General features: G+C 35.0%; 1 protein-coding gene across 1 annotated transcript; it reads right to left on the reverse strand.

Annotated features, from left to right (window-relative positions):
* Positions 1 to 7,013: 7,013 nt before the first annotated feature.
* Positions 7,014 to 11,113, reverse strand: LOC145733470 (glutamate receptor ionotropic, kainate 2-like). The gene is made up of 17 exons (XM_081986312.1): positions 10,877 to 11,113; positions 10,671 to 10,820; positions 10,423 to 10,616; positions 10,204 to 10,373; positions 9,901 to 10,045; positions 9,710 to 9,844; positions 9,309 to 9,464; positions 9,038 to 9,255; positions 8,807 to 8,984; positions 8,672 to 8,756; positions 8,481 to 8,622; positions 8,295 to 8,432; positions 8,084 to 8,244; positions 7,757 to 8,029; positions 7,588 to 7,706; positions 7,388 to 7,531; positions 7,014 to 7,346 (listed from the first exon to the last, which is right to left on the reverse strand). Exons 1-17 carry the CDS (start codon positions 10,950 to 10,952, stop codon positions 7,062 to 7,064), a joined length of 2,769 nt encoding a protein of 922 aa, XP_081842438.1. The 5' UTR covers positions 10,953 to 11,113; the 3' UTR covers positions 7,014 to 7,061.
* Between the last annotated feature and the right edge of the window lie 1,013 nt (positions 11,114 to 12,126).

Below are 12,126 nucleotides of genomic sequence, written 5' to 3' on the forward strand. Positions count from 1 at the left end.
GAAATCTCAGAAAAACGTTTTGTTTCGAAAACTGTGTTAAACTAAAATGTTGATAGTTTTGACATTAGTGACAGATAGCACATGGTTTTAGAGGATAATTTAGCTAGACAGTCACTTGACTACTGTCAAAATAACTGTCGTAAATCTCAGAAATACGTTTTATGTCAAATACTGCAAGAAACTCTGATTTTTGCAACTTTCAAGCACAGCTTGACAGTTTTGACGTTAGTGATAGTTGTCACGTGGTTCTAGAACACTCTTTAGCTACACAATCATATGATAATTGTCATAGTAATTGTCGTAAATCTCAGAAACACGTCTCGTTGCGAAAACTGTGTCAAACTTTAATTCTGGCAGAACCCAGGCAAATTTTAATACTTTTGATATTAGTGAGAGATATCACGTAGTTTTAGAGGATAATTTAATTGGTCACGTGACCCACTTTAAGTTAGAAAATGTATCCAATAACCTAAAAAAAAAACACTACAAAATTTGGTACAATTACAGGGAGAAAAGCGTTATCAAAGCTTGAACTGCTAGAAAAACACTTTTAAACATAACATACATTGATGAAACTACGTTAAAGCCTTTTTGGTAATGTTTTGCATATTTCAAATCTACTTCAATCCTTAACCAAAGAAACAAAACAAAAAACATCTGCAAAGCGACTACTTGACGTTAAAGTTAGCCCTGCAGCATCTCGACGGGGGTAGTGGGCAAAAACTTAGGGACAATGGAGCTTATAAAAGTTTCAGACAAGTAATTTAAAACCGGGAATGCTCCTCCAAAGAAAACAATGACACTGTTTCCTATTTAACATTCATAATGGGCCGTCGTAGTGAGGAGACCTCGTTAATAAACCGAAACAATAAAGGGCGCGCCTTAAAAGGATATTCTTCAACTCGCCCGAAAGTTTAATAACTCGGCCCTTTATTGATATTGCGTTCAATGCGATCCTAGGGATAGATATTTTTCGTTGTTCCTTTCAAAAAAGAAATTTTATAACGACGGAAATAATTACGTTGTCCTTTACAGAGCTGGGAAATGCCCAAAATAAACAAAAATATTTTGGGGTCTCGTTAAATCCGGATGCGCAAATTACTCGCAATTCCTGCAAATGGCATTTTCATCCGTATATGTTCGTTACGCATGAATTATTTTACCAGGTTGGGTAAACAAACGAAGAAGGTAAAATGTTGGACAACTGTGAATAATAATGAAAGGCAAATTAAACCACTTAATATTATTTATAAATTATTTTTCTTTGTGGGGTGTGTCCGAATAATGTAGAGTAGCATATGTCCAGTTCACGTACGCTTTTACATATGCAAAACGTTTAGTGTGTAATTACAAGTGATACATTTTTAAATAACCTGTGAAAAACCAGATGGATCAGCTTTGAGAAATATAATGACAACAGTAAGCAATTAACAGTTATAATGAATTGAAGTAAAAAATTCTAATGGCGGATTGCACCAATGTATTTAAGAGCACTCTAAATGCTTTTTAGGTAGGTTAAGTTGTGATTTGACTGTGAAATCCAGAGACAAACCAATATTGTCAGGTCTACTGTTAAAACGGTATATCTAGCGTATTTGTGGTTCTACTACCGTTCTTCTGTTTTTATTTTTGTATATAGTCTACCCTTTTTTAATAACATTGCCATTATGTGGGTTGTGAAACGTTTTAAATACTGATGTGAATTGCCAAATTTACATGTTTTATTTTGCAGTGTTTCTTCAGCTTATTTGGTAGTAAATTTAATGAGAATTCTAAAAATGTGCGTAAAACAGTCATTTTTTGACTCCAAATGGGTTCTACAGGCAATTTTGTCCCTGACTGTTTTTTCAAACTGGGTTTCTGACAGTTCAAACTTTAACAGCGTTTTTCTCCTTAACTGTACCAAATTTTGTAGTGTTTTTTCAAGTTATTGAATAGGAAATTTAATGAGAATCCCAAAAAGTACTTAAAACAGTCATTTTCTTACTCCAAGTGGATTTAACCAGCAATTTTGTCATTGATTGTTCTTTCTAACTATGTTTCTGGCACCGCTGAAACATTGACACTGCTTTTCTACCTAACGGTACCAAATTTTGTGGTGTTTTTTGAGGTTATTGAATAGGAAATTTAATGAGGATTCCAAAAATGTTCTTAAAACAGTCATTTTCTCACTCCAAATGGGTTTTACCAGCGATTTAGTCTTTGACTGCCCTTTCAAACTGTCTTTCTGTTAGTTCAAACTTTGACACCGCTGGCTGCACTAAATTTTGTAGGGTTTTTCTCAGGTTATTGAATAGGAAATTTAATGAGGATTCCAAAAATGTTCTTGAAACAGTCATTTTCTCACTCCAAGTGGGTTTTACCAGCGATTTAGTCCTTGACTATCCTTTCAAACTGTGTTTCTAACAATTCAAACTTTGACACCGCTTTTCTACCTTGGCTGTACTAAATTTAGTAGGGTTTTTCTCAGGTTATTGAATAGGAAATTTAATGAGAATTCCAAAAATGTGCTTAAAACAGTCATTTTCTTACTCCAAGTATATTTAACCAGCAATTTTGTGCTTGTCTGTTCTTTCTAACTATGTTTCTGGTACTGCTCAAACTTTGACACTGCTTTTCTACCTAACGGTACCAAATTTTGTAGTGTTTTTTCAAGTTATTGAATAGGAAATTTAATGAGGATTCCAAAAATGTGCTTAAAACAGTCATTTTCTTACTCCAAGTATATTTAACCAGCAATTTTGTGCTTGTCTGTTCTTTCTAACTATGTTTCTGGTACTGCTCAAACTTTGACACTGCTTTTCTACCTAACGGTACCAAATTTTGTAGTGTTTTTTCAAGTTATTGAATAGGAAATTTAATGAGGATTCCAAAAATGTTCTTAAAACAGTCATTTTCTCACTCCAAGTGGGTTTTACCAGCGATTTAGTCCTTGACTGTCCTTTCAAACTGTGTTTCTGGCAGTTCAAACTTTGACACCGCTTTTCTACCTTGGCTGCACTAAATTTTGTAGGGTTTTTCTCAGGTTATTGAATAGGAAATTTAATGAGAATTCCAAAAATGTGCTTAAAATAGTCATTTTCTTACTCCAAGTATATTTAAACAGCAATCTTGTGCTTGTCTGTTCTTTCTAACTATGTTTCTGGTACCGCTCAAACTTTGACTCTGCTTTTCTACCTAACGGTACCAAATTTTATAGTGTTTTTTCAAGTTATTGAATAGGAAATTTAATGAGGATTCCAAAAATGTGCATAAAACAGTCATCTTCTCACTCCAAGTGGGTTTTACCAGCGATTTAGTCCTTGACTGTCCTTTCAAACTGTGTTTCTGGCAGTTCAAACTTTGACACCGCTTTTCTACCTTGGCTGCACTAAATTTTGTAGGGTTTTTCTCAGGTTATTGAATAGGAAATTTAATGAGAATTCCAAAAATGTGCTTAAAACAGTCAATTTCTTACTCTAAGTGGATTTAACCAGAAATTTTGTACTTGACTGTTCTTTGTCTAACTATGTTTTTGGCACCGCTCAAACTTTGACACTGCTTTTCTACCTAACGGTACCAAATTTTATAGTGTTTTTTCAAGTTATTAAATAGGAAATTTAATGGGGATTCCAAAAATGTTCTTAAGACAGTCAATATCTCACTCCAAGTGGGTTATACCAGCGATTTAGTCCTTGACTGTCCTTTCAAACTGTGTTTCTAGCAGTTCAAACTTTGACACCGCTTTTCTACCTTGGCTGTACTAAATTTTGTAGGGTTTTTCTCAGGTTATTGAATAGGAAATTTAATGAGAATTCCAAAAATGTGCTTAAAACAGTAATTTTCTTACTCCAAGTGGATTTAACCAGCAATTTTGTCCTTGACTGTTCTTTCTAACTATGTTTCTGGTACCGCTCCAATTTTGACACTGCTTTTCTACTTAACGGTACCAAATGTTTTTTAATAGGAAATTTTCTTATTCTAAGTGGGTCACGTGACTGTCTAGCTAACCAATCCTCTAAAACAAAGGAAAAAAAATCAAACAAACTTACCTTAAGTGAAGTTTGATCTTAATTATGAGAAGGCTTTATCTAAATAAATAAGGTGGTGTAGTATCTCCTTTTCTATATGGTACGAACATAATTTTTAAAGTAACCAAACATTTCCTATGTTCCAAGTACATATTCATAATGGTCAGTCCTTTAAAAGCTGAAAATTAGTTGCAACATGCTGATCCTGGGGTTAAAAGTAGGGACAGGGCAGGAATTTATTGTCCAAACCAAAATACGAAATCAAAAATAGTATTTCAATCATTTCCTCCTATAAATTTTCGTTGACTGAACTGCAACGCTTTTTTTTATTGGCAAACCGCATTTGCGTAAATTATTCAAGTTCCTGCACTCAATTGGATACGAATCCAACAATCGCTTTAATTTTATGCCCATAAATCCCTCCTTGCCTCTTTTACAGATAAATTGAACAGCACGAAGCTTCGCTGTGGAGCAGTTAAATAAAAGTGTGGAGTTTGACTTAACCAACATAAACCTCAAAAAGCGTCATTTTAGGATTTTATTTCAGGAAGAAGTTTTCAGGAGTTGTCAAAGTACATAAAATGTCATTTTAAGAGTGTGCTAGTTAAATATTTACAACGTTTTTACGTTCAAACTCTGCAAATAGAGAAAATAGTAAAAAAGTGTTTTTTTAAGTTTTGAGGGAGGTATTGTAATCTATTTACACACAAGAAGACAGAATTTCTTAAATTAATACAAGCTTAGACTTGTGTGTTGGGCAAACCCAAAAAAGATTTAAAGAACACACAAGTGTTTGAAACCGACCCAAATGTATTTTCTGAGTAACACCGGATTAGGTTGAATTATTAAGCAAAAGCGACCAATAACAGCCCTTTTAAATCACTAGACCTTTTTTTAAATCAGGACAAAGTCCGAAGCGCACAGAGATAGGAGCTTCATCCCTCTGTCTGGTTTTTATTCTATTAACTACGTCGCGCCAGATTAAACTTTAATCGTGCGGTTTTGTGCCCCCCAAAGGGATGAAATTTATTCATACTTTAATCTCTGCGTATTGTCATACCGGGTAATATCAATTTCGTTATTCATAGTCGATGTCGGCCCTCGTCATAGATCAAAAGAGCGAGGTCGCGTCGCAAAATACGGTTCCGAAATGGCAATATTGATACGGGGACGCATCATCAATCATCGCCTATTCGGTTTATTTGTTGCCAATTGACGCATATTTTAGTCATTCAGCCAGAAAAAAAGTCAACTGTTTGGATTCCAAATAATTTATTATCGCGATTTTTATTTTGTTTTTTACGACTGATTTCAGGTGAGGTTCAGTTTCCAGCGTTGTTATTGCACTATTTTAAACAATCCAGATTGGTAAATTTTTTCAAATACAAATAAATACTCCCTGAACAAAACGCAAAATTTCGATTAGCAATCTGTTCTAAAATCAACACGAACTGTTCGTACAGGCGGCGGTAATAATTTAACGAGCAATACAACAACAGATCCAAGGGAAACGCACCCACATATCAGATCGAATTAACCCCCCATGACGATGACTTGCTTACGCATTGCAGATATATTTTAAATACAAAGAGAATTATTAGGGGGCTCTCTAAGGGCAGACGATGTTTAAAATTTATTGCTGAAACTCACGCTAGTTTCGACGTCATTCGCTCGTATCCGAATCAAAATGGCCCGATTGTCTTTGTTAATCGGAGCGAATCATTGGCACAAAATTTCCCATAGGAATTTTACCCTTAAATTGCTTTGAATTTCAATAAATGCTAAACTGCTAGTTTTTTTCTACTCGCGTGTGTGCAAGGTATTAATTTTAAGCTTCTAGACTAGTTGAAGAGCATTTGGAAGCTTTTAGACTGTTTTGGAAAGCTTTCAACTGCTGTAGCAGGATTTTGGAACTTTTAGAGTGTTTTAGAAGAGTTTGAAAACTTTTTGGACAGTTTAAAGAGCATATTGAAGTTTCTGGACTGCTTTAGAGGCATTTAGACGGTTTTCAAATCTTTTGGAAGCTTCTAGATTGTTTTGTAAGGATTTTGAATGCTTTTAGAAGCATTTTGCAGTTTCTATAGTGTTTTTGTTTTTGGGCAGTTTAAAGAGCATATTGAGGGTTCTGGACTGCTTTAGAGGCATTTAGACGGTTTTCAAATCTTTTGGAAGCTTCTAGATTGTTTTGTAAGGATTTTGAGTGCTTTTAGAAGCATTTTGCAGTTTCTATAGTGTTTTCATTTTTGGGCAGTTTAAAGAGCATATTGAGGGTTCTGGACTGCTTTAGAGGCATTTAGACGGTTTTCAAATCTTTTGGAAGCTTCTAGATTGTTTTGTATCGACTTTGAGTGCTTTTAGAAGCATTTTGCAGTTTCTATAGTGTTTTCGTTTTTGGGCAGTTTAAAGAGCATATTGAAGGTTCTGAACTGCAGACGGTTTTAGAAATATTTCAAAGCTTTTAAACTACTCTAGAAACATACGAAACTTTTAGACTGTTTTGAAATTTTTGAAAGCTTTTAGACTAGTTGAAGAGCATTATTTTGAAGCTTTTAGACTTTTCCAAAACGGTTTGGAAGTTTCTAGGCTGCTTCAGGATAATTTTGACAGCTTCAGAGTAAAGCTTGAAAATCATTGGTAAATACCTTTAAAAACTATTGGTTACAGTACAGGATATCTCAAAAAGTTGAGGAAATTAGCAATTTACTCCTTACTTTTCCAAGGACACTGTACTATACATTTTTGGCTCGTTTATAGTTTCCCTTAAAAATATTAATTATGACCTTTAAACATTCAATCAAAAAATATTGCGACGTTGCCAAGTCACTGTATTTATCAAATGATGACACTTAAAACTAGTACATTTGTAGAGTAAAAACAGTTTGGCAACATTGCAAAAATTTATACTGCACTCATCTCAGATGATAGGCTGAATCTTCGATTTGGATTAACATTAATATATTTAGGATTCTAATCAGATTTTAGCAAGCAATTAAGTAGTAAATATTTAATTCAAAATTCAATTTAATTGAGACATACTACAACGTTGCACGATTAAGAATCTAATTGATTATCGACTTTAAATCGACGACTAACTGTTGATCCTTCAGTCCTGCTAGGACTTTTTACTCTATTCCGAATATACTCATTTGTATCAGGATTAAAATCCAAAAGTGAGGCTGATTTATTGAACAAATCCCTGGCTGCGCTGAATTTCTCCCTGTTGAAGGACTTGGTGGAGGAAGAAGACTCTGACACCACCGGTTTGGCCCTTTTCTTTCTTGTGTAGATTTTACAGGCAAATTTCAGCTCACATTTTAAAGTTTCCATAAAAGAGAGCTGTGTTAATATATAAAGTGGATGTGAGGTGAACAACTTACATGCTCTTCCACTGAAAGTTGCCGTACATTCCACAAAAACTCTATAATGGCAATAATATACGCTAAGGCCACTCCAACAGCCAAAACTATAAAAATTCCACCAACATTTGATAAAGCCAAAGCATCTGACTGTTCTTCTGCAACCTGTTTTGACAAAGTTTCAGATTCAATAGAACTTTAGGTGTTTTTAGACTACTTACTCTATTGCAAGGTTCACCATCCCGTTCTTTCTCCCACCATTTCTGTTTAAGTTCCATTAATTTACCACTTTCTTGCAAACGCAATATGGCTGAGTTGATCGTGTGTCGGTAATCTGCGTCTATAAACAAAACAGGTCACTAAGAATTTTAAGTTTAGTGGAACTAGTACTTAAAGGCATTCCAATTCCGTATGATTTGGAATCCAACAGTCCTCCAATTTTTCTAAGATCGCATTTCCGTCCCATTTCATACTCAATTCCAGTAGATTCCATAAAGTAGGCGTACAGCTCGTTTTTTGTTGACAAAACTCTTTCAACCCCCGAAGGGTTGTCCTTTTCAAACACTGAGGGTTTCTCGTTTTTCATGGTATTCCACATTTTTTGATAGAGCGAGTTGTTGGAGGTGGAGAAGAACATTTCTGTTGATCCTTTGGACATTAAACCTAAACGTAAATAGTACAGTCACATTCTGATTGTTTACTCCCCAGTTTACTTACCGTATTTTACTCTAGATTGTGCTGCTAATTCTTCTACAGAATCAATTATAACGTCTCTTTTCTGCATTGTTAGGAAAGCTGCCAAGTTGGCAATGTAGGAACTCATAATGATTAAGGAGAAAAACCACCAAGAAGCTGAAATTATTCTAGGTGCCACTGACCTAGATAGTACATTTCAGTAAATTTTTTTTTCTAAAAGTTTGATGCCTACTTAGGTAAAATGTCACATCCTTGGGCTGTTATGGCTCCAACACTGAACCACAAAAAGTTTTTTACGTTCCAAATGTTTTCTACTTCTTTAGATTCTGGATCCCAGGGTTTTGGGTTCTCCCATTCACTGGGTGATAATCTACAACAAAATTATCATTCTAAGTTAAAATAGGGTTTAAACCAATACCTGGCAACAATAAACATGGTGACTGAACTGGCCAAACTCAAAGTCCAAATGTAGAACCACACTGTCCAGGATATGGGTCTCATGAAGGCGTACATATTGTCCACTTCCTCTTGAGTGGATTGTTTGTGTATTATCCCAATTCCTAACCAATTGGAGTTTAGTAGGAGCAAATGTTATTCTTTAGAACTTACCCAAATTCATGAAAGGTAAACTGAAATCAATTAATTCACTTCGTTGGGGTGTGATGGTAAAGTCGCAAATACCCAAATCAGCCCTCTGAAAGAATTAAATGTAATACTAGAGTAACTTACTGTAGTGACGCTAACCCTTTCCACTAAATCATTCACCAAATTCAAATAAGAGCCATCTTTAGTAAGTTGGAACTCAAATGTGATATTAATCAGATTGGCAATTTCCGTGATTAAATCCATAGAATATCCGTAATACCTGCGATTCATGTATGCGTCCTTTTCCTTGTTTTCAAACAAATAAGGAGATCCTAGCCTGAAAACAGTGTATTAACCGCTAAAATTCATCAAATGATATTATGTCACAACCTGGACGTGACAATAAATCTATGACTGGCCAATCGTTTTTGAAGTTCCGCTTCTCGTTCTGTAGCGTTCCTTTTTAGCTCGATGGTTTCCGGATTTTCAGACTTCCACACAGCTATGGGTTTTTCCAGATTGTTCACTTCAACCACTTGCAAAGTGAATTTGTCACGTTTTCCTTCTGCTAAAGACGTGAGGCCAGTTAAGGTGTCTTTCACTTCCACCTGAAATTATGCTATATTTTTAAATCAATTTTGCAAATTTCTAGTTTTGATACCTGTTTTAATACGTCTATCAACCCTATATCGTCAGAGTAAACCTCTTCAACATCACAGTTTAGTTCTCTAACTTGAAACTCCTCACCATTTCCTTTGAGGTGGTTTAGAGCTTTAACAATCAGCACCAAGGCATCAAAAGTTAAAGCATCATCAACCTACGAAAAATTAATATTGTCACAAATTGGTATTATTAAAAAAATATATATTCAGTAAATTAAAGCAGATTTCGATGATGGAAAAGTGAAACAATATATGGTCTGTTTGCAGAGACAATTCCTGACTGGTTTCCAACTCAGAAACAATAAATGTCAAGTTTTATTGGTTGAATTCTCACGTGACTATTGTGAAAATTATGTTTAAATGTTTCATTTTGTCATTTAGTTTTAACAGTAAAACTCACCCTCAAAAGTGAAGGTGGAAAGTCCTGAAGATCGTAAAACACTTTCAGTGAATCAACTGTTACAGGATCAAAAAGACGTATAGTGGTGATATTGACTTGGCTTTCAAGGGATTTTAAACTTAAAGTGTGTGCGTCCTGCAACAAAATTATTTAAGCAAAATTAAAACAGTTAAACTGAAGAGAACACAAACTAGGGAAGTTAGGAAAAAACTTCTAGAAAAATCTGACATCAGCCCCACTTGATCAGCTTGGTTGAAATAGTCCTTGATACGATCAACGTGACAGTCCAAGACGATTTTATTTATAGAAGTGGAGCGAATTTTCTTGAAAACATGCCTGAAACCAATAATAAGTTTTTTAGAAAATTGAAGTTAATTAAATCTTAACTTGTGGCGATAATAAAATAAATTACACTCCGCATCACGCAAATAGCTGGACGCGGTCCAAACTTTGTAAATGTGAAGAGCCAATCAGGTTTTAATTTAGCTCAGTACCTGTTATCGCCACCAATATCCAGTTTTTCTAAGGTCATTCCATTCTTCAAGCTTCCCTCCTGAAATTGCTGGATTTTCAATACCTCCTGTAGTCTTAACAGTCCTTGATCGTCTTCGTACAAAACCACAAATTCTGGCCAATCAAATGATTCGACAATTTTAGCTAAACCCTGCAAAAGTTCCTTTAAATAAAAAAAAACTGTTTAGTATAAATGTTACCCTAGCCAGTAGGTCAGCTTCTGGATAAACGTTAAATACATTAGGAAATTGTTCGGATTTAGGTCTCCATGTGGTAATAAAGTACGGTATAGCAAGGTGGTGACTGATTGATTCCAGAATTGGTGACACAAAAGATGATCTTGGTCCTAGAGTGGCTACTATCCTGGATTTGGTCTCAGAAATAAAATTGCAATCTGTAAAATGTCTAGTTACACGTCACTGTTCACAGTTACTACATTATTATTTACATATTTTTTTAGTTTCTGTAATATCCTTGTCAAACACATCGTTTTTATCGTTTTCTGCTACTTCGGGTGTTATATCCAGCTGCCCATCAAGTATACCTTCCAGAGCTTCCCAGTACGATATCCCGTTTTCATCCTTATTAAAAAATATCCCTAATCCAAAAAGGTCATCAAACACACGTGTTTTATGAAAACATTCCCACACTTACCTACAGTAATGTTATCTTTGGCCAAACTGAACGTAACTAAGACACATAAAACGACCCCGATACGCCGGAAATTCATTTAGTTTATTAGGTGAACTGGAATTTTACGAACTTCCGAAGTGATAAAACTACAGTTCGAAGTTGGACATGTGCGTGATCGACTAATATTTACCTCTTTTCCACTATCCCGAAGGTTTGGTAAAGCGCCAAAGAAAACTGTTTTTGGTCGTCTATGTTTAAAAATAAATGTGTAGGCTAATGCGCCCGTGATTAGATAGATAGATGAACAGTTTTAAGATCCGTAATTAGATTTTGTCTCTAAGGCCTTAAATTTTCATTGGATGTCCAGTGAATGTGGTTTATTTGCAAACAAAGGAAGCTGTATAATAACAGAAAAAACTCCGTTTTAAATTGACCTCCGTGCATTGAAACCAAAAAGAGTTATTTAATCAGTCATCGTTGCCTGATCGTGTAATTTCCTCTTTTTGAACAGCCGCAAAATGGAAACGTTGCCAGCAAACAAACCCACCCCTAACACACACGCGAAACGTGACATACAATTAATGGATTTGCGGTCAACAAAGACTACAAACCGATTAGCGAATGGATATATACCGCGTAATGTCATTATCTTAATCAAAGTCCACTTTGATTTCTGGTTTTAATGTTCGATTGGTTTTGACAATCGTTTTCGATGACCACAAATTCAATTAGTTTGCACTCCTGTAATAGCCTTATGAAAATATTATTTGTGATTGACATCACCACATACAATTTACGTTTGATAATATCTTTTTTGGGGCGATCTACATTTATCTCAAAAGATGAATCAATAAAAGAGAAAACAGTATTTGACTTTTCCACTGCACATGCACATGTAAGTTGGTTGTATGTTTTTGCTCACAAATCTAGCACATTTCTACTATATAACCTCATCTCTACTGCCAAATTTCTAAACTGTCAGTCAGCCATTGTTAAGTAAGGCATGTGACGTAATAAATGGTGACGTCAGATTGAAATTCACTCTTGTCTTAGATTAGTTCCAAAGGTTTTTATTGATATTTCGTGGTTGCCAGCTTGAGCATTCCAGATTCCCGGTGATTTAAAAAGTTTTGTTTTTGTTAAGCCAGACATATTGTAAAGTTCGGATATAGAGCATTTTTTAAAAACTATTTTTGTTTTTTGCTATTGATAGATGAAGCAATCGCCCCCAGTATTGCTCCGTGTCAGTGCAAGATAATTGTTTTGTCTAT

Source organism: Ips typographus, linkage group LG9 (genome assembly GCF_016097725.1).
Source record: "Ips typographus isolate SLU linkage group LG9, UJ_Ityp_2.0, whole genome shotgun sequence".
Taxonomy (NCBI): domain Eukaryota; kingdom Metazoa; phylum Arthropoda; class Insecta; order Coleoptera; family Curculionidae; genus Ips; species Ips typographus.